The 20,683-nt window shown below is 40.1% G+C and overlaps 1 protein-coding gene and 1 long non-coding RNA gene across 2 annotated transcripts; one reads left to right on the plus strand and one right to left on the minus strand.

The window, feature by feature from the left end:
• The first annotated feature begins 1,452 nt into the window (after positions 1 to 1,452).
• LOC117817945 lies at positions 1,453 to 13,137 on the plus strand. The gene is made up of 4 exons (XR_004632267.1): positions 1,453 to 1,566; positions 2,376 to 2,471; positions 11,577 to 11,684; positions 12,401 to 13,137. It is a non-coding gene; the product is annotated as an uncharacterized LOC117817945 (long non-coding RNA).
• Positions 11,256 to 18,997, minus strand: LOC117817926 (1,25-dihydroxyvitamin D(3) 24-hydroxylase, mitochondrial). The gene is made up of 12 exons (XM_034690739.1): positions 18,523 to 18,997; positions 18,178 to 18,368; positions 17,965 to 18,058; positions 17,789 to 17,882; positions 17,199 to 17,290; positions 16,767 to 16,878; positions 15,166 to 15,311; positions 14,560 to 14,726; positions 13,056 to 13,134; positions 12,397 to 12,594; positions 12,162 to 12,273; positions 11,256 to 11,654 (listed from the first exon to the last, which is right to left on the minus strand). The coding sequence occupies exons 1-11, from the start codon at positions 18,778 to 18,780 to the stop codon at positions 12,163 to 12,165; spliced, it is 1,542 nt and encodes a 513-aa protein (XP_034546630.1). The 5' UTR covers positions 18,781 to 18,997; the 3' UTR covers positions 11,256 to 11,654; position 12,162.
• Between the last annotated feature and the right edge of the window lie 1,686 nt (positions 18,998 to 20,683).

The raw sequence follows: 20,683 nt of genomic DNA on the forward strand, positions 1-20,683 counted from the left end.
TTAACAAGATCAGATTACTACAAGATATAAATAGATAAATCAATAATTAAATAAGATAAATAAATGTTAAAGCAATGATTAAAATAATAATGATTAAAATAATAATTTTGAAAACAATAATGCAGTCTAGGGCTAGAAATAGATTAATCCAAATTAAATGATAGATTAAAAAGGTAAGGCTTAAGTTTACTTTTGAAAACACCCAGAGAGCTCGCTGTTTTAATGTCCAGAGGCAGAGAGTTCCAAAGCTTGGGGGCATAAAAACAGAAAGCTCTCTGGCCGGTGCTTGTGTGAGACATACGAGGAACATTTAAAAAGGAAGCATTCGAGGACCTCAGTGATCAGGCTGGAACACAAAATGACAGGAGATCAGTAATGTATGGAGGAGCAAGGCTTTTAAGAGCTTTAAAAACAAGTAAAATAACTTTAAAATCAATTCTAAAAGAAACAGGGAGTTGAACTAAGCTGTTGTGCCATGAAAAAAGTGTTCAATCGATTCAGTGGAGTACAATATAACACATTTGATATTGGTAAAAAAATAAAGAGTATAATTATGAGTGGAAAAAGTAGTATATTGTTGTATGCCATACAACAAATATCGATATTCTAAATAAAATCATAATATCGTGGTAAAGAACGAGCCGTGCTAATTACGACTGAGAGGATGCTAATTGCTCTAAAGATGAAGGGTAATAAGGAGGAAGAGGAGGATGGTAAAGAAGAAGGATGTGAAAATAAGCTACTTTGACATGCTAAGTTAGCATCTTGGGCAGAAATGAATCCACTGTTCTCTGCTGTTTTCTTGGGCTAACTTTTCACTGGTAGCAAGCAGTTGCTAGCTAGCTGCAGGTTTGTAATTCTGTTTCCATGGTGAGCGTAGATTATTCTGTCATTTCTAAGTATCTGTATCTTCGTTTTCTGTTGTTTGTGACATCAAAATATAAATTTGCGCCAACTATTACAAAACACCATAGCCTCCTCTGTTTATGATTCCATGGTGCAGCTAATGAAAACAGCTAACCGTTCACTGGACTGTTTTAATGCACCTAATATTTTAAAAGCGTCATTCTTTGAGGAACAAATAAAGTGTAATTGGACTCTTTTATTCAATTACGTTCAATGGACATTACATAATAATTAAGGGGCTGAATACACACAGTCAAAGCTGAAGTAACTAACTAACAAGTAGGTGAAAATTTGCTGTATTTGCTGATTAGCCATAGTATTTTCACCACTGACAGGTGAAGTGAGAGACATTTTCTCTGTACAATGGCACCTATCAATTGGTGGGTGAACAATTTGTTATTGAAGTTTTTGTGTTTGAAGAAGTAAAAATTGATGAGTGAAAGGTGTGAGCGACTGATAAAGGCCAAACCATGATGTTTTGATGACTGGGTCAGAACAACTCCATAACTGCAGCTATTGTGTGGTGGTTCATATCTGCAGTGGTCAGTAACTACCCAGAGTGGTCCAAGGAAGGAAAACCAGTGAAAAGATGACAGGGTCATGGATGGCCACAGCTTGTTGATGAGCGGGAGGATGTTCTGATGGACCAGAAGACAACAGGTCATCACAGCATTAGGCAGATGGTCATAATGTTCTGGCTGACGTGTGATAGAATGCAAGACTCATTCCACCTAAATACACCACAGAACACCACAGGAAGTCATTCCTGCCTGTGGCCATCAGACTATAATTCCTCTATTCGATCACTGAACAATAACCTATACTCTGTGCAATAACCGTGCAATACACTGTGCAATATCCCTGCCACTTTAACATCCTTGTACATAATACCTTCATTCCCAGCGCTTTTGTACATAGCTAATTCTAACTATTCTGCGCGTCAGTATATGCTTTATTATTATTCTATTTTATTTGTATTTATATCTTATTTTATTCCTTCTTTCTATTAATATTTTGACTTTTTTTTCATACTGTGTATAAGAGCATTCTGTAATAACCGAATTTCCACCCTGGGATAAATTAAGTATTTCTGATTCTGATTCTGAATACAAATAGCATTTTTGTAAATACCCCATGACCACTGGGTGGCAGCATTGTACAATTTCTGTCCACATATCTGCTCTGTTGCTGTTAAATGTTGGTGTCTAATTTTCTCTGATTTGCTAAAAATCCATGGTCTATATTTTTTTCACTTTAAGAAATTTCACTTTTATAATTACATTTTAAAAGATTAGAGTTTGTCTCAGAATACGCAACACATTTTCAAACGTTATATGAGTGAAAATATGGCCTTTTTTTATTTTTTAATGTATTTCTCTTTTACTGTTGTTAAGATTTTGTTAACAAATCATTTGTAAAAAATGAGCTTGATTTATTTATCTCAACAAGGATTTTCCTTTTTTCCTCAGGCAGTATCATTCCTCCTGACTGCTGGAGCTTGTACCACTGGAGCATTTCTAACCTCTTCTGACTGCTTCATGTTTTGATGTCACCTGAGGTCACATGTGAGTCTTATTGCCACACTGCAGTCATGTGAGAGTCATCAGAGTCGCATGAATCAAGGTGTCAATTGGTGTGAAACTGTCACGGAGGCACCATCAGAACGAGAAGTGTGATAAGCTGATAAAAGGCGTTGCTTATCGCTCGTAGCCACTTGAAAACTATTTGCTCTGACGTCCTTCATAATTGTGCACACTTCTGTTATCAAAGGAGAATATATTGTCCTTCAAGGGAAATATTGCCTGTTTTGTCAATGTAGTCAATTGAATAAATCAACTACTTATTGTGAGCTTAATCAACCAAGAAAGCTATGTTCTCTTTCTCTTAGAGCGTACCACCAAAATCTGTAAGCAAGCAACTACAGCTGAACACTTTGGTTGGAATATATACAACTGAATATCCAATTTGGCCAAAATACTGTAAGGTACTAGGCCCTGCATAAGTTAAATGATTAAGTTTTAGTCAAAATCTTTTTATTGAGATACAAACAGGGTATACATGAAGTGCAGTGTTGATCAGTCAATGATATTAGAGGATGTTATAAATAAACACCAAAAGCAGTTAGCAGTCACGTCTACATGGGAAAAGTGAGAGACGTGCAAAGGGAACGAACCAGTAACTGCACATTGTAAGTAAATGAAGCATGGACATACAACAATAGCTTGTGCTACTTTTTTGCTTTTTAGGTTAAAGAAAATATAAAGGTAAACAAAAAACAAAACAATAAACAAACAGAAACAACAACAACAACAACCATTATAAAACAATCCCTACCCTGTCACTGCCAGTGGTATCGTGAAATACTTTACCAGTCCCATTAAAGACCTAGTTCTACATCAGAAAGAGAGAGATGATGAAGCTGCATCTGAATCATGGTTTTAAAGGTTTGTGTACAGAGTCCAGAAAGGGTCCCCAAATTTCAATAAACTGTGCATTTGAACGTTAAGGTGAGAATCTTATTTTCTCTAGCTTTAAGCAAGCCATAATATTTGTCACAGTACGGGTCGATGTTGGGATAGAGACAGTTTAGCTTTAGAGATATGAGCTCTGTGTACCACTTTAAACTGGATTAAGCAATGGCGAGCACAGAGAGAAGTTGTGTTAACACGCTTAAGTATAGAGCCCCAAGTGTCTTCAATCAATCAATCAATCTTTATTTGTATAGCGCCAAATCACAACAAACGTTATCTCAAGACGCTTTTACAAACATAGGAGGTCTAGACCACACTATGTCAAATTATGAACAGAGACCCAACACCAAGACAGGGTAAGACTCAGTCTGACCCCACCTTAATCCATCATGAGCATTGCACATCGCAGTATTTAGCTAGTTACAGTGGTGAGGAAAAACTTCCTTTTAACAGGCAGAAACCTCAGGCAGAACCAGACTCATGTTAGACAGCCATCATGCCTCGACTGAGTTGGGTCTGGAAAGACAGATAGAGGGGAGTAAAAGAGAGAGAGAGGTGATAGTGATGAGACGAGTCGTAGAAGCTGTTGCCGCTGGAGTCCAGCACGTCCGTATCAGCTGGAGTCCAGATCGTCCACAGCAGGAGGACGTCTACGGCAGCTCAGAGGATAAAGACAGGCCCAAGTCTTCCTCCCATGATCTTTTAAGAATGTCTGTAGTGTCCCGCTTTAGGTCTGCCACCATGCTATACAGCACTGAGATGAGTCTTTTCCGAGTTGGGTTCAGGGACAGAACCGAGTCAACAATGGTGGTTTCTGCTGACAATGGGATATGGGAAAACTTTGAGATGAGAAACTGTCTTGCCTGTAAATATCTAAAGAAGTCCGACTTTGGTAGATTAAACTTTTTGCTCAACTGCTCAAACGATGCAAGTTGTTGTCCATAAACAGATCTTTAAAGTGTATAATACCCTTCCTGTGCCATTCACGAAAAACAGAGTCATGCATAGAAGGTTCAAAAAGGTGGTTTGTTTTAACAGGGCTTAGAAGAGAAAATCTGTCTAGCCTAAAGAATTTCATGAATTGGGCCCATATTCTGAGAGAGTGTTTAACCACTGGATTTTTAATGGAATTGAATGGAGGGAGAGGAAGCGAAGATCCTAACAGCACAGGAATAGACATGTTTTTGTTGGAGTTTAGCTCCATTCCCACCCAGTCAGGGCAGTTGGGCTGGTTCAAAAAGAAAGACCAGAATGAGAAGCAGCGAAAGTTCACAGCCCAGTAATAGAAACGGAGATTTGGGAGAGCTAGGCCGCCGCTAGCTTTGGTTTTCTGAAGATGGATCTTATTAAGACGAGGATGTTTACCCTGCCATAAATATGATGAAATGAGTGAATCAAGTTTGACAAAAAACGCTTTAGGGACAAAGATCGGTAAGGCCTGAAATAAATACAGAAATTTTGGTTGGATGTTCATTTTCACAGCATTGATACGTCCCATGAGAGATATGGACAAAGGGGACCACTGTGAGAGTTTTAGTTTTGTTTGGTCCATCATTTTGACAAGGTTCTCCTTGAAAAAATCTTTATATTTATGAGTAACTGAAATACTTAAATAAGAGAATTTGTTATTTTCAACTTTCAAAGGGAAGTTACTAAGTCTAATGAACGTGCTATATTGTTGATGGGGAATATTTCACTTTATGGAGATTTAATTTGTACCCAGAGTGTTGACCGAACTGACTGAGCAGAGATAGGACATGGGGTAGTGAGGTACTCGGGTCAGAGATGAACAGCAAGAGGTCGTCCGCATAAAGAGAGACCTTGTGTTCTCTGCCATCTCTCTTAACACCAGATATGTCTTTGCAACTACGGAGGGCAATGGCTAGTGGCTCAATAGCTAAATCAAACAGCATTGGGCTCAGAGGACAGCCCTGACGGGTTCCGCGATGTAGATTAAATGGTTTTGACCGCTGGGAGTTTGTACGGATAGAGGCAGAGGGATGAGAGTATAACAACTTAATCCATGAAGTAAAAGTCGGACCAAAGCTGAACTCATCTAAGGTGGCAAATAAATACTTCCATTCAACGCGGTCGAAAGCTTTCTCAGCGTCCAGGGAAACAACACACTCAGGGGTCTCTTCGGAGGACGTATAGATAATGTCAAGTAAACACCTTATGTTAAAATAAGATTGTCTGTTTTTTATAAATCCAGTTTGGTCTTCTGAAATGACAGTGGGAAGTGTATTTTCTAATCTGCGAGCTAAGATCTTGGTTAGGATTTTATAGTCTGTATTTAAGAGAGAGATGGGTCTATAAGAAGCACAATCCAGTGGGTCCTTTGCTTCCTTTGCTATGAGAGTAATATAAGCCCTATTGAATGATGGAGGGAGAGAGCGCTTTGTGTGGGAACTGCACAGAACTGCACATAACTGTGGAGAGAGTAAAGAGGAAACTTTTTTGAAAAAATCGACTGGAAAGCCATCAGGGCCAGGACATTTGCCAGACTGCATTGACGAAATGGCTGAGATGACTTCTGCTTGGGTTATAGGCTCTTCCAGCCTCTTTCTGCAGTCTGGTGAAAGTTTGGGAATTAAAAGATTTCTTAAGAAGTCAACAGTAGCATCATGGTTAACATGAGACTCTGAGACGTAGAGCTGCGAGTAGAAGTCTTTGAAAGCATCATTTATTTCTAAGTGGTCTGAAGTTTTGAGACCATTGGACAGCCGTATCTCAGGGATACTTTGTTTAACTCTGTACCCTTTGAGTTGGTTGGTGAGCAGTTTTTCAGGCTTGTCACCATGTATGTAGAACATGGTCTTACTTTTTAAAAGTACATTTTCAGTATAATGAGTTGTGAAAAGATCTAATTTGGTTTGAAGTTCTACACGTGTTTTATAGAGGTCTGGGTTTCGAGTTTGGGCGTAATGATTATCGATGTCTTTAATTTGGTCAGCCAGCTCTGATCGCTCTCTACAGGTCCTTCTTTTTAGTTGGGCGGAGTATGATATGATCTGTCCCCTGAGATAAGCTTTAAGCGCGTCCCACACAATTGAACTAGACATGTCAGGCGATGTATTCGTGGCAAGAAAAAAGGCAATCTCTTCCTCCATAAATTTGACAAATTTGTCGTCTGACAGCAAAGTTTTGTTAAGTTGCCACTGCCTGCTTCTTTGTGGGAGGCCAGGCAGGGATAAGGTCATAGTGATGGGAGCATGGTCAGAGATAATTATACTTTCATAAGCACAGGAATGGACAAGCGGAAGAAGCTGGCTATCAAGGAAAAAATAATCGATTCTGGAATAGGTGTGATGGACGTGCGAAAAGAAGGAATATTCTCTATCGCTGGGGTGCAAGAAGCGCCACACGTCGCGGACTCCGTATTTAGAGAGGAATATTTGAATAAGAGAGGCTGATTTACTTATCGTAGTATTATTGGAAGAGGGTCGATCTAGAACTGAGTCTAACCAACAGTTGAAATCGCCTCCGAATATGACGGAGTATGTGTTGAGGTCTGGGAGTTGTGAAAACAGTTTCTCAAAAAAACAGGCGTCATCAGAATTAGGGGCATAGACATTTACAAAAACGTGTGTATTAAACAGTTTTCCAGAGACGATGACATAACGACCGAACTTGTCAGAGACTACATTATAAGGGTGAAAAGAGATATTTGATTAATAAGTATTGAGAACCCCCTGGCTTTAGCTTGAAAGGAGGAGTGAAAACGTTGTCCTCTCCAACACTGTAAAAGGCGATCATTATCTGAGCTACGAATGTGAGTTTCCTGGAGGAACACTATTTCAGCCTTAATCTGTTTGAGGTGTGAGAAAACCTTTCTTCTTTTAATAGGATGATTTAGGCCTTTGACATTCCAACTTAGAAATGTTAGGAGCCTATCCATACATCTTGACAAAGAAGGTTGAAATGTAAAAATGGTAGACCATGGAGCAGTTTTCTGTTAAAACTGAAAAGGGTGAGAACTGGTATTATGAGACTGGTACCAAAAGTTGGAATATAGATTACTAAATGATCACTGGCAGTGACATTGCCCCTTACCTCCCTTCCCTCCCCCAAAAAGAAAGCTGCTAAAAAAGAAAGCAGCAAGCTCTTCACAACCAACGTCAAAACACACACGTCCTATCTTACACTAGCTATGGTGTTGCTCCAGTAAAAGAGAAAAAGAATCGTGCATAAATGCCCTCGTAAAATTATGTTCTTACATTTTTCATAGTTGTGGCGAAATACAAAAAGAGGGGTAAAAAAGAACAAACAGACCCATCACAGGGCGTCGGGAATTAAGCGAGCAATCAGAGCCACACTAATAGGTAAATTGAATATGAACAAGTAAATGCTGGTCCGCCATAACTGAACTGAAGACTAGTGAGAACTGAACAGTAGTAATCTGTGATAATACTGACACAAGAAGAAGGTATACATAAACATATATTTCTAGAACCAGACTTAGTTATAAACCGCATGTTAATATCAACAGAGAACGCAGAACAGAGTTACTCACGTGCATGAGTGACATGTTTATATGAATGTAAAACGTGCAGACTAATGCTGCAAGTGCCAAGCACCATCCATTAAACCTCTTTAAGTGTCCAGAATGACCGGTTTTCCCGTTCAGGTAGATAACGGTGGCTGAGGAAGACCGTCGATGTATTTTTGTGCCTCCACAACGGAGCCGATCCACTTTCTGGCTCCGCTCTGCAGCGTGAGGCGCAGCCGCGCCGGGAAGAGTAGAGCAGGCTTCAGACCACGCTTGTAAAGTTCTGCCATGCTGACCTTATATTCTGCTCGCTGGTTGATGATTTCTGGACTGAAGTCTTCCACAACACGAACTGATTGGCCACGGAATTCGAGTTTCCCTCTCCGCCGCGCTTCTCTGATGAGACGACCTCTGGCTGAGGTCTTCACTGGCGAGCTCAAGAGAGGAGACACGTTGGCCATTTTCTTCCACTGCGACTCGTGTCTGGTCGAGTTTGGATTCAGTTGGGCTGGGTGGTGTGGAAAGTTGAGAATTCACCGGAGCACCTCAGCAGCACGTCTACTCCATCTGCCTGTCAACCAGAAGTCCCTAAATGATTAAGTTGTATAAAAATTCAGCTCCAGTTCTTTCGTCATGTATGAGGACATTAGCAACAGATACCTTAGCAACAGATACCTTAAGTATTTTGTTCATCACAGGCTGTAAAGTTTTGTCACTCTGCTGTGGGGTTGGTCAGTTTAATAATTCTTTAATTTAATTTGCAGCTCAACCAAGCGGCAAACTCCGGTCTCAAAATATGAAGCCCATGCGGAAGTGTTTTAACAGCACCTCATCGAGCGTCCACTTGAGGCTGGCTGCAGAAACATCGGGAACCACATACACACCCATTCAAAAAAAGACGATACAGCCTGGTTCAAAAAAGGGCTTCGGCCTGAAGAGCTAATTCCTCCATCAGCACACTACTGTTGGGGTGAATTTTTTTACTAACGCAACAGTTCAGAAGATATTAAGATTACGAGTTTTGCCTAAATAAGGACATGACTGACTTGACTGAAAGGTGGGAACACTGTAGCTGTTGGCTAGGAAGCACAAAGCCTACCTCTTTACCTTGTTGTATCTTGACTGCCCATGATGTGTAGATGCAGAAGGAATCTTCGTGACACTGGCTTGCTTGCATAGTAACACGTTTATTACAAGAATCAAAACCAGTATCGAACAAGCACCCGGAATGCTTGGGAGAACAGCTCTGCAAATCTGCTGACTCCCAGAATGCTGTTGACCAGCACCTTTTCTAGGTCTGCGAACCAATGACATAGCCTACTACCAAGCCCAAACTTATCTTAACCTCTTGTTATTTATTATACTTTCCTGGGCTCTGCTAGCCTAAGGGTTACAAAACTTGTCCATGCAAGTCACTAAACAGGAAGGGGGTCTCAATCTAATTTCCTTGAGAGTCTGGGACAGCATAGGTTTCTCCTTGACTTGTTTTATGTCAGTTACTTATTTCCTATCAGATACTTCAACCTCACACTAGCTTGACTGAAGTTAGGATGAGTCCAGCATTTCCAAAATGGCACCCGCCGACGATTGGCTTCAAAACAGCGCTTCAGCATAGATGGGTAACGTCACAAATTCTACGTCCATTAATTAAACAGTCTATGGGCTTAACTCAGCTTGACTCACTTTTGGAGTCAGCCTCATGTGGCTACTTATGGAACTACATCTTTACTCCTTGTCAACTCTACTGTTCTTGGTCTTAAAACGTCATTGTTCAGATGTTGTGATAAACATTTTTCTATACCATGTAGCATTGATAGTCATTTGTGACATTGCTCCACTTTTTCTTCTCAATTTTAAATCAATTATTTCAGTTATATTAATCTGAGGTGAGCGAAAGCACACTCTTTTAATGCTTACATTCCCTTATAACTCCACTCTTTCCCTGTCATTTGAATTATGTAGCTCAGCTACATTTTCAATCTACATATTAAAACGTGCAGTATTAACCCCTGACCTAATCACTGATAGTTTAAATATAATAGAGCCTGTTTAATTCAGTGTACTGTGGCAATTCACGTTAATGTTGTGTAACGTGATTTCTAGATGGTAGGATTAGATCAGTATAGTGAATAATAGTGAGCAGTGACCCTCACTGATTATGAACCAAGGCTAGTAGATTAGATAAGGCCTTTTGGTGCAGCAACAATCAGTGGGTGGAGCACTTGACCATAACCCCTAACTCAAGTATTCACCGTATAAACTGCATCTCTAGTCATGTCTTTATATAGAACAGATGAGTGTGTCAGACTAGATCAACCATTAAACACCCCTCTGCCCCTGCACTCTTGCAGCTACTAGGGAATAATAGATGGCTAATTACTTCAGAGTATTGGGAGTAATGAGTCGTTGAGAAAACAGAGTGAAAGGGGTGTAAAGGGAGCTGCTCTTCTTTAAAAAATAGTCCTTCAAATTAAATGGGTAAGATGATCAAAGTTGTTTTAAATTAGTGTAACTTGCCACCAAATTAAATAAAAAAAAAAAGGTCTACTCCTCCTCACAATGCCAAGACACCAAACTTAAATTGAGTTTGTTTCCTTCATTCATTGCAGCAGAATGCCTTTCATACTTCTTTTTCAAGACAAATGCACAATTTTCTGAGTACAGTGAAATTGGCTGAACATTATTTTAGTTGTCATTACACGGTTACAATGCCGGCAGAGTTAGCATGTTTTAAGTGGAGCAGGTTTTAGGCATAGAGTCCGGAACAGAATGATGTGACAGAGAAATCCTGTTGAAGTGGTGCAGCTCTATTAAAAAAAAAAATCTCCCTTATAATTTTAAAACTAGATCTTTGTCGCAAACATCCTCTGAATAAAACAGTCCAAGAAGGGAAATCCTCATTCAGGTGCCAGATCCTGAGACAAGTCACAAGTGGATATTTCTTAATATTAAGCGGCCACAAGCCGACATGGTTGAGAGCTCCTGCACAGAAATACATTATTCTACTCTCAAGTATGTTAGCACTCAGCTTTGTTTGAAAGCATTCAATCAAAATTAAATCAACTGAAGAGGATTGGGATTTATTTGATGTAAAAATGCATGGCTTATCCAGAATTAGCCTTTAATGACTACAATCCTGTATTAGGCTAAATTCTACAGAAAGCAGAGCATGTCTAATGACGGAAACAGAAACAGACACACACACACACAATGAGCTTAGAAAAGTAAGCTTTATAATACTGAGTAAAAACTCAAGCTGTATAACCTCCTAAGCTCCCTGAGATATTAATACCAAGTGTTGGCATTGCACCAGTTTGGAAAATAAACACTGAAACAGCATTGATACATTTATCAATGTATTTATTTTAGTGAATAAAATAAGTCTCTACACAAAACAATGTACAACATTCCAATATTATAACTGCATTTTATATACACAATGAAACATCAACATATGTGGCATATATATAATATATATATATACCTTAACCTATATAACAAATAGAGAGAGTTTGACATTTACACAGATATCTGAGGTGAAGACATTACATTAAGATTTGAGGACAGCTGCCTCCATCATTCACTTTGTACAAAAATGTTTTATTTTGGTCTGTTTTTAACAGTCCAAAGTAATAGTTTTCAAACAAGTCTGAGGTATTTATGGCGTGATTACATGTATGATAACTTCTGTATCTTCTTCCTATTTACAGAGCAGCAATACGAGGAGTCACTTGACCATCAGGGCCGTCTTCTTCTGTCACCACATCCAGAAGAGTTGAATACGAAGCCTGAGAGACGAGGGGAAAAGGAATTGAAATGTGAATACCACATCCTGATATCATTTTTTGACACAGTTTAGGCTTCTTTCTGCCACTAGGGGGCTCTCAACCCAAAATATAAGAAAAGGTATTGGATGATGAGATCTTAAACTAGCTAGAGATGATGGAAGCAGTCGTCTTTATTGATAAACAATGATCATAGACGAGCTAACGGTAATCAAAGATTGTTTAACCAAAACATAAAGATGCAAGTTATAATAGCCAACGTAAAACAACAAAAACTAACAATAAATTATTAAATAACTATGAGGATTGTTTAGTAGTTGTCTTGTCAATTTTAAGTGTTATGACGGATAACTGAATGAAGTATATAAACTACACTATGCAGTTTATAGAGCTAATGTGGCAGACTTTTAGTTGACTGTGACTGGTAAAGTCCCAGAGTCTCCGCTTATCTTACTAAATGAAAAAATGGAGACTCAAGGTAAAAGAGAGAGAACAAAAGTTTCTTCTCACCTCATCTCTTGATGAAGGCCACAGGCAGTTCTCTGTTGGGAACCAAAAGTCCTGAATGGATCACGTCGAGGGGCTCTTTATCGGTCGCCACAATCTCATAGTCTCTGACCAACTGTAAGAGATGAAAGCAGAGATTATTTTGATCAGTCAATAATGACTTCAAGATAGATTTAGCATGGCTGCTGATGCATTATGATTGAATTCATAAACTGATTTGATGTTTGTCTGCTCTTACCCAGCACATCGCCAGCTGCAGCTGCAGCTCTGCCAGCCGCCTGCCGATGCACATCCTCTTTCCAATACCGAAGGGAAGGTGGGCGAAGGGGTTGATGGTATAGTTCTCCCGCAGCCAGCGCTCAGGTTTGAACTGCTTTCCATCATCAAAGTACTCCTCATTTGAGCCCAGTGCATGGCTGTTTATCATCAAAACTGTCTGTAAGAGGGAGACAATGATAGTATGAGTGAGTGTTTTTCAGTTTTATGCATTTATAATAGATGAGTAAAATATTAGGATATAATAAGAATATATGTTGCCAGTCTGTGCAGAGCCGCACAGGTAAATAAATTAACATATCGAGATTGATTTTATGTACATTAATGTATGACTACAGAATTATCCATACACTTCAAAAGCATCAAAAGTTCAAGTACTCACTGAAGAGAAATGAATGTGATAATACGATTTATTTAATAAAGACTCCTCTACCATAGGGCTAATCTTTGAATGCAGCTTTCAGAATTGTAAATGCTATTAACAGTTGCTCCATTTAAACTGCACGTTATGTGAACCTGTTTCTGTAACATGCTTGTTTTAGGCGTAAGTCAATTGTAAATAAATACAGTAATGTAATCTGCTCATGTCAGGTGTATGGAAACGTTAACTAAGCCACTTACTCCTTTGGGAATGGCATAATCTCCCAACACAGTGTCTTTGTCCAGGGTTCTGCTGGTGAATGGGACTGATGGTGATAACCTGTAAGGGTTTGAAAAAAAGGAAGGTATGTGACTGTGGACTCAGAGAAGCTATAGTGTAGCATGACATACATATCTAAGCTCTTTAACTGGAGCTATTCAAACTCTAATGTTTTTCCCAGTCTGAGATGACGAGAGATATAATCTCCAGTCAAAGGTAATTTACATTCCCTGCGCGATGTGGTTCTGGCAAAAGCCTTAAATAACATGTTTGAAAACTTGTGACTGCACGAGAAGAAGGGAGAATGTGGACCATATATGGATCAGGAAGTAATCTGAACGTGACTAGACGGCATATTTTAAGCTGGGACCAATGGTTGTTATTGGTCATACCTCTTTATCTCATGAAGCTTATTTTCAAGCAAGCCATGAATGTGACTTTTGACTCTTAATCACTGTGGTGCTGAGCGGAATCATCATGAGGCAAATAGTTTATGTTTCTAAACTTAATTTTCATCCTGTAATATTTGTTATATAATGACATGAGCTGCAGTTCTCCAGGTGGCCACTTGAGGCTGATCCCAAAAGTGAGTCAATCTCTACAGAACCCCATGTTAAATTAACGACATCCTGCATCATAAATAAATATGTTTAAAGACTGATAAAACAAAACAAAAAAAAACAGTTTTGGTCTTGAAATTCTATCAAGGCTTATATGATGGATAGTGAGGGGGCGCGGCTCACTGAGTAACAAATGGATGCAACTAGCTGCCTAGCGCAGGGTCATCTCAGCTAATTCTAGTCCCACACAGTTCTTTTGAGTCATTTTTGGAATTTATTGAACATATTTCATGCCATAATAATTATCGTACCATCTCGAAGTCTCCATCTTTTTAGTCAGTAAATTCCAGTGGGACAATGTCTACGCAGCCTAGCCATTTTGGTATCTACCCCACTGTAGCTAGCTTGTTTGCAAGTTCATTTTTTCTCATGTATTGATCTAATTGTGTAATGGTTGGCTTCCGCTGGATAAGAAGACTAAGGTCAGCCTCTTAAGTAATGTAATTTGCGGCGAGTTAGCTGAATTTTATTGGCTCTTTTGGTACGATAAATAAACACTTAAGTTAGCTACCACTGCAATTGGAAATTTGCTCTGTAACCAAACACGATCTTACTAGCTTGCCAATATGTCAGCTAATGATTATGCCTAAGTGTCAATGGGGCAAAAGTAACAATTTGATAGCATAGCATTAGTCAAATCCTTGCCCCTAATATAATCCAACCTCTTGTGTGGTAATGGTCTCTCCTGGTTACCCAAAAACCAAACCAAAAAAACATGTCACTGGCTTTAATGAGGAATTCTGGGCTTCAGGGGTGATATCTCAGAGGTTTCGTCCCCTTTTTTAATAGTCTGTTTATTGCTATTTATAGAGAAATGGCAGTCTTTCCATAGCTCTTTCATTTTCATGACTTTGTTGTACTGTACCTCATAGACTCCTTGAGGCAGGCTTTGAGGTAGGGCATGCTCTTGATGTGCTCCCCACACGGGTCTTGGTCGGGAGGCACCACCGCTGTAATCTCCTCCAGCAACTTCCTCTGAGAGTTGGGGTTACGTGACAGGTTGAAAATAGCCCACAGCATACTGTTGGCAGTCTGAGAAACATAAACACAGCGAGAGAGAAAGAGAAAGGAGTCAGAGAGGGGATGCCACTTACTGAAGCAGCTACTCTAAATGCATTCCTCAGTGGGGTCCTGAAAGGAGCAGAGGAATGTTTGAGGTTCCTCAAAGGCTCCTCAGTTACATCCACACCACATTCATTTTCTGCTTTGAAGCACTAACTGCAGCACCTGTTTGTACTGGAAGCTGTCTTTTTTTTTTTACCCTTTCCCCACTCCAGGGAAATTAGGCAAAAGGTAAAACATTTAAAAGTGAACTTGTGTTTCAGCCACATGTTGCAGCTAAGTGATGATTGAATGTCATCTTCAAGTGAGGCCAGTATTGATTTTTAACTCAGCATGAAAGCTATTAATCACATATCCATGTCAGACTGTTCTTGTGAAGAAAACACATCGCTCTGTAGGGGTCACATACCGTCTCCACTCCTCCGATCTGTAGCTCTGTGATGGCAGCGTACAGCTCCTTCTTAGAGAGGCAGCTGTTGTGTAAGATGTCACCAATTAAGTCATCAGGAGCTGTGACGGCATTCCTCTTCAGCTTCTTGTCAATGTAGACTTTAGCTGTGTAAACACAAAGCAGAATATGAGTACTGAGTATGCTGTGTGCCCCTGTAGTCAGCGTATCTTCTTTCAGCTCTTTAGTCTTTGCAAATAGCTTAAAATTCACGATAACACGTGACAAACAAGTATGACCGTTATCGAATAAAATTTCTAATTGATGTACCTATATTGAGGAACCTTGACCCTTGTTAGGGATCTCTTACATTTCTTTAAAGCTCTTCTGTGGTGTTTTTAGCTGGTTACAAAACAGGCTTACATTAATGCCTCGTAATGACTGACAACAGTAACCCCCCCCCCCCCCCCCCCCCCCCCCAAAAAAAAAAAAAAAAAAAACATGACTTAAATATGTTCAGAACAAGATCAGCAAAGAATACATCTTCCAGCTTGTCCACAGGGGGCACCAAAATCAAACCAGAGAGTTCCTTACAGGCACTTTAAATTTGCGCCGTCAAAGGGCAGTTTTCAAACGCTTGATGAACAATAAGTCCATTCAGTGCAAGGTTAGCTTTGACGTGTAATAATCTACAAAGATTCTGATGTTTGATGAATAATAAGGAAAAATGCAACATTTCAGATTTTGTACTTTGCATTAATTTATTGCGAAGAAGTAAATTGTGGATTTAGGACTGTTTCTAGCCATGTCAGAAAGCCGAGATGGCCGTATCACATCATGCCTAATTATAGTCGTCATATATCTATCCTACTGTATTCGCAAGTGTTAGTAATCCAGATCAACACCAACACTCAAGTCTTATTTGGTCCACACCCTGTTTGATTTATGCATCAGATTGTTAATACAAGATGCCGGTTATATAATATGTTAGAGTAATATTCTATCTTTAGGTTTGTAGGTCTGATGCTTAATGTCCCCACATGACATGACATCTATATGATCCCGATGGTGTGAGACCGTGAGTCTATTTCTAAACAGCTTCTCCAGATGCACTCGTTTGATCCCTGACTGTTTATGCAAGCCGTGACCTCATGAGTGCTGAGCATCATCTAAATCACAACACACAAACTTAAGGTCTGCAATCAAAGCAACAAAATAATCTAAAACGTATCATATAGTTTTCCTCGTGCAGATTTGTGTGTGTTTTTAAAGGCTGTAGGAAATATTTAAATAAACAGCACAACCAGCATCCTCTTCTTCCTCCCCTAAACTTCCAACCTACTACAAATATTTGGCAGAGTTCTCCCTCTTAGGTCATGCGGTTTACTACGACTCTGGCGCCGTTTGCCCCGAGCACCAAGTACACACACAAAAAAAACAGTGAGGCACCCAGTTCAAACCCACCCTCCCTCTTTATCCCCTCTATCTACCCTCTGACTGGAACTGAGCTCAAACTGGTCCGTGCGTCACACAGAGGAGGAGACACACTGAACCAGAACTTTGTGAAATGAGAGTAATCAGTGTGTTTATGTAGTGTAGAATAAATGTGTTTGTTTTTGTACCTGTGCTGAAAATGCGGTCCCACGCTGCTGTGTGGTCCCGCCATGTTTTGGTGTTGAGGCCCTTGTGTAGCATCACCGGTGTGACCATCATCATGCCGAATGTGCTCATCATCTGCAGAGGAGGACAAAGAACAAACGACAAAATAACTCAGTCATTGTTATCACCCCTTGATTGGAAATCTTTGATGCAATCCTCGTCATGGTTTTGTTCTTGCACCCACTGCCCTGTGAGACCTTTGTAAGCCTTCACTTATCTTGTGTGTGTGTGGATGATATTGGTTTGGCCCAGTAAATCCCAGTAAATACAGTGAGAGTGTCAGAGTGACACTGATGAACCTGATGAACTGTGATCACTTTCTGCAGACTCACACATCCCACACACACGCACACACAGAGAGGGCTGATATGAGCGGAATAACAGCAGGTACTCACTGTTTTCACGGACGTGATAAAGTTCATGGCTTCCTCGTTGACTTTTTCCTGCAGCAGACCAAATCTCTTGTCGTAAAGGATCAGGCAGATGGCTGAACCACAAAGAAAGGCAAAGAATAAAAGTTCAGAACCCGAGCTGAATGCAAACACAGCTTCAGAGAGACATTTTCAAAGATTCTTGTCCTCTAATGTTTGCATTTTCCTAATTTTAGATATGTTAAAACTAATACAATGATAAATTTCTAACATATCTTGCACATAATTTAACATGTTTTTTTACACCAGACTGTCATATATATGTGCTTTATTTTTAATAAAACATAAAATGACATTTGTTGGTTAACTGATTCACAACTGTTTTGAGTAATTTTAAAAGCAAAAAACGCCAAACATTTCCTCTTTTATGCTCTGACTTTGTGGAAAGCAAAGAGAACATCCACTGTTTTTTACAATTCAAGACCAAACACACAGAAAGATGGGTATGATTGAATTTTTTCACTCAGCAACCGATCAGCATGATATTCATCGATTAAGCATACTCTTTGCTCGCAGCTCTAATGAATAAAAGTAGAAAAAACTGATGGACTTACTCTCAAACGACCATTTATTCAGTTCGAAGTACAAGTCTTCAATCTTTCCATCGACGTTTATATGTCCTATTCTTTCAACAAAATCTGCCAACACCTGCAGTCACAGACAAACTCCTTGAGTAATCGATCATCAGTGAGAACACATTCAAGTCTGATGTCATGAAAATGAGGCTTACCTGGTTTATTTTGCGATCCAGCTTCACGACCTCTGTGGGCTTCATGAGTTTCTGTTGAAAGGCGCTCCTCACCCTCTGCCAGTCCTTTCCCTCCCTGCAAACACACATTCTGGATCAGAGCGCGTTCACTCAAAACTTTTACTGCCGCAGATTTAGTCTTGGCGAGCTTTGCACATTTTCCATAAACACAGGAGGAATGGAAAGCGTGCTTACAGGATGAGGAGTCCGTACGCCTCGTTTCTCATGTCTCTGTATGCTGTCCAGGGTTTGATCTCAAGCCTCTGAGGGTAGTTTCCCTCCTTCCTGTAGAGCGCCTCCAACAAGCAAGGTGCGCCAATGTGCACTGACTTAAAGGAGCCCAGCTTCAACCGGAAAATCTTACCGAACTTCTTATGATAATCAACCTGGAATAAAAGACACGAGTCTGATAAGTCAAAAATGAAACACCAAACACGTTTTTATTTCTCAGGGAGCACTGCAGCAGCAGGATTTAGATAAAACACAGGCTAAATGCAGAAAAACAGACAACCAGTGTAAATGTTCGTAATGTTACCGTACCAGAGCCTCGTGCTGTCTCATCAGACCTCCTTTCCGCAGGAGTTCAACCAGACTGCCCACCAGGGGCCAGTTGGTGGGTCCCGGGATCGCGTCCAGGCTGTGCGCTCTGAAGGCAGCGTGCGGGCAGCGCGCAGCCTCCACAGCATCCTTCTCCTCCAGTACGCACACTGAGGAAGTGGGTTTGAAGTGCTGCAGTCCCACAGACTTTTTTTTCAGCAGCTCCAAGATCTGAGGAACTTTTTGGATCTGCGCCCTCATCCTCAAATCTGAAGTTTATTCTTTTTGAAATAACGCGGGTTACTCTAGTGTTAGAGCTGCTCTTCTTTATTATCTTGGGAGTTTCTCGTTTCTTGGAAGTGTCACACCTTCACGCCATTATATATACCCTGAGAGTGTTTATTCCTGCTTGCACCGAACCAATCAGGGGCCAGTCCTGCGTGGTGTGGCCGTCGAGCCCACTATTCATTTATGGATCCACGTTGGGAGGATCGTATGACCCCAGAAAAGACCGAGGAAGTGCCCTCGCCCCCCCCTGCTTTATAAATAAACACACAGGCCACATCGGAGGTGACGCGGTTCGCTTGAACCGTGTTTCAGAGCCACCCGCGACGGATAGAACCGAAACTTTGGCAAAGCAAATACTACTGTCACACTTCTGCACCGTGGGCAAATATTTGACCGATTGCATGTTGTGTGTGTTTGCTTTGTTTGTGTTTTGGAGTGTGTGTTCTTTGTAGAGGGGTGAAGGGGGGTAACCGGGCATTTTCAGTGCAGTTCTCTTTTTGAATATTTAAGTAGGCTAGAGCACAATTTCATTCAAACCCAACTAGAATAATACTTTTGGCAGGTTGCTGCCTCATGAAATGTCCTCTAAAACATGGTAATCCCCAGAAAATGTCATTAAACTCAAACACTTCCATATCTTTCCATGTGTCCTCTCTCCAAACTATTAGAGATTTTGTAAAAAAAAAAAAAATGTCAGTCCATTAAAACCACAAACAGCTAAAGAATGAATGACCACAAAATCTTTGAAAACCATAGGATCATTGTTTATACCCATTTTTCCAGTAAGGCTTTTCTTAAGATTGTTAAAGGGTTTACCTGCAGTGAAACTACTGCATGGATCCCTCCCTGCTCTCATGCACTGTATGCACACAGCTTGCACACTACATTCACATATGCCCCCCTCTGAGCTGGCATGACTTAAAAACCTGCAACAACCCCCTGTTGATATCCGGTAAGAATGATCATACACACACTCTCAGGTGGCATTAAAGCAATTTTGGCTCATGCATGCTGCATATTGAAGAGTGAGCAACAGCCTGTAACACAAATGTAACACACACACACACACACACACACACACACACACACACACACACACACACACACACACACACATCAATGCACCCTATCACTTCCAAGGAAAGAAAGAGAAAACAGCATTGCTGATGCATCACACTTATGTATTTATTTAGTCTCTTTCACATTTAAATCATACAATTTGAAACATGGCAGATATGGTTGCTTGAATTTTTCATGTTCTAAATCATAGACTAGTAAAAAGGTACATTTTCTCACCCTGTATCATTGGAGAAAGGCTCTATATTTATTTTAAACACACTCATTTGTCATCTCATGGTGAGTTCAATGATAAGATAAATACCTCTCCCAACAGCAAGTCTAGAAAACAGGATAAAAACAGCGACCTCAGCTGAGTTTGTGCATGAAAGAATCCCCTGAAAAGATAACTTAGCGACACTTCATATTTTGTTTTTTTAATCTAAACAAAAGTCAAGGTATTAATACAGAAAGTTGTGGGAGTTGATGTCTGTCAGGCACAGTGGCTTCCTCAACAAACAAACGAGATATGATGTATTGATTATTAAGCCTCACAGATGCCACAAGGCTGATTTATTTTCTCTCGAGGACAGCCAAGCTAGCAGTTTCCCATTGTTTCAAGTCTGTGAACCAAGTTAATCTATCCTGCAGCTTCACCACAGACTTAAAACTGATATTAATCCTCTTACATAACTCATGTTTGAAAAGCAAAGAAGCCTCGAAAGGAGTTTCAACAAGAGCTTGAAAACATCCACTCAGGGAGGAGGTTGGCTAATGGCTAATGGGTTCACAGATAAACCGTAAAGGTGTTTCAGATCTC

The sequence above is a fragment of the Notolabrus celidotus genome, chromosome 1 (assembly GCF_009762535.1).
Source record: "Notolabrus celidotus isolate fNotCel1 chromosome 1, fNotCel1.pri, whole genome shotgun sequence".
Classification (NCBI taxonomy): Eukaryota; Metazoa; Chordata; class Actinopteri; order Labriformes; family Labridae; genus Notolabrus; species Notolabrus celidotus.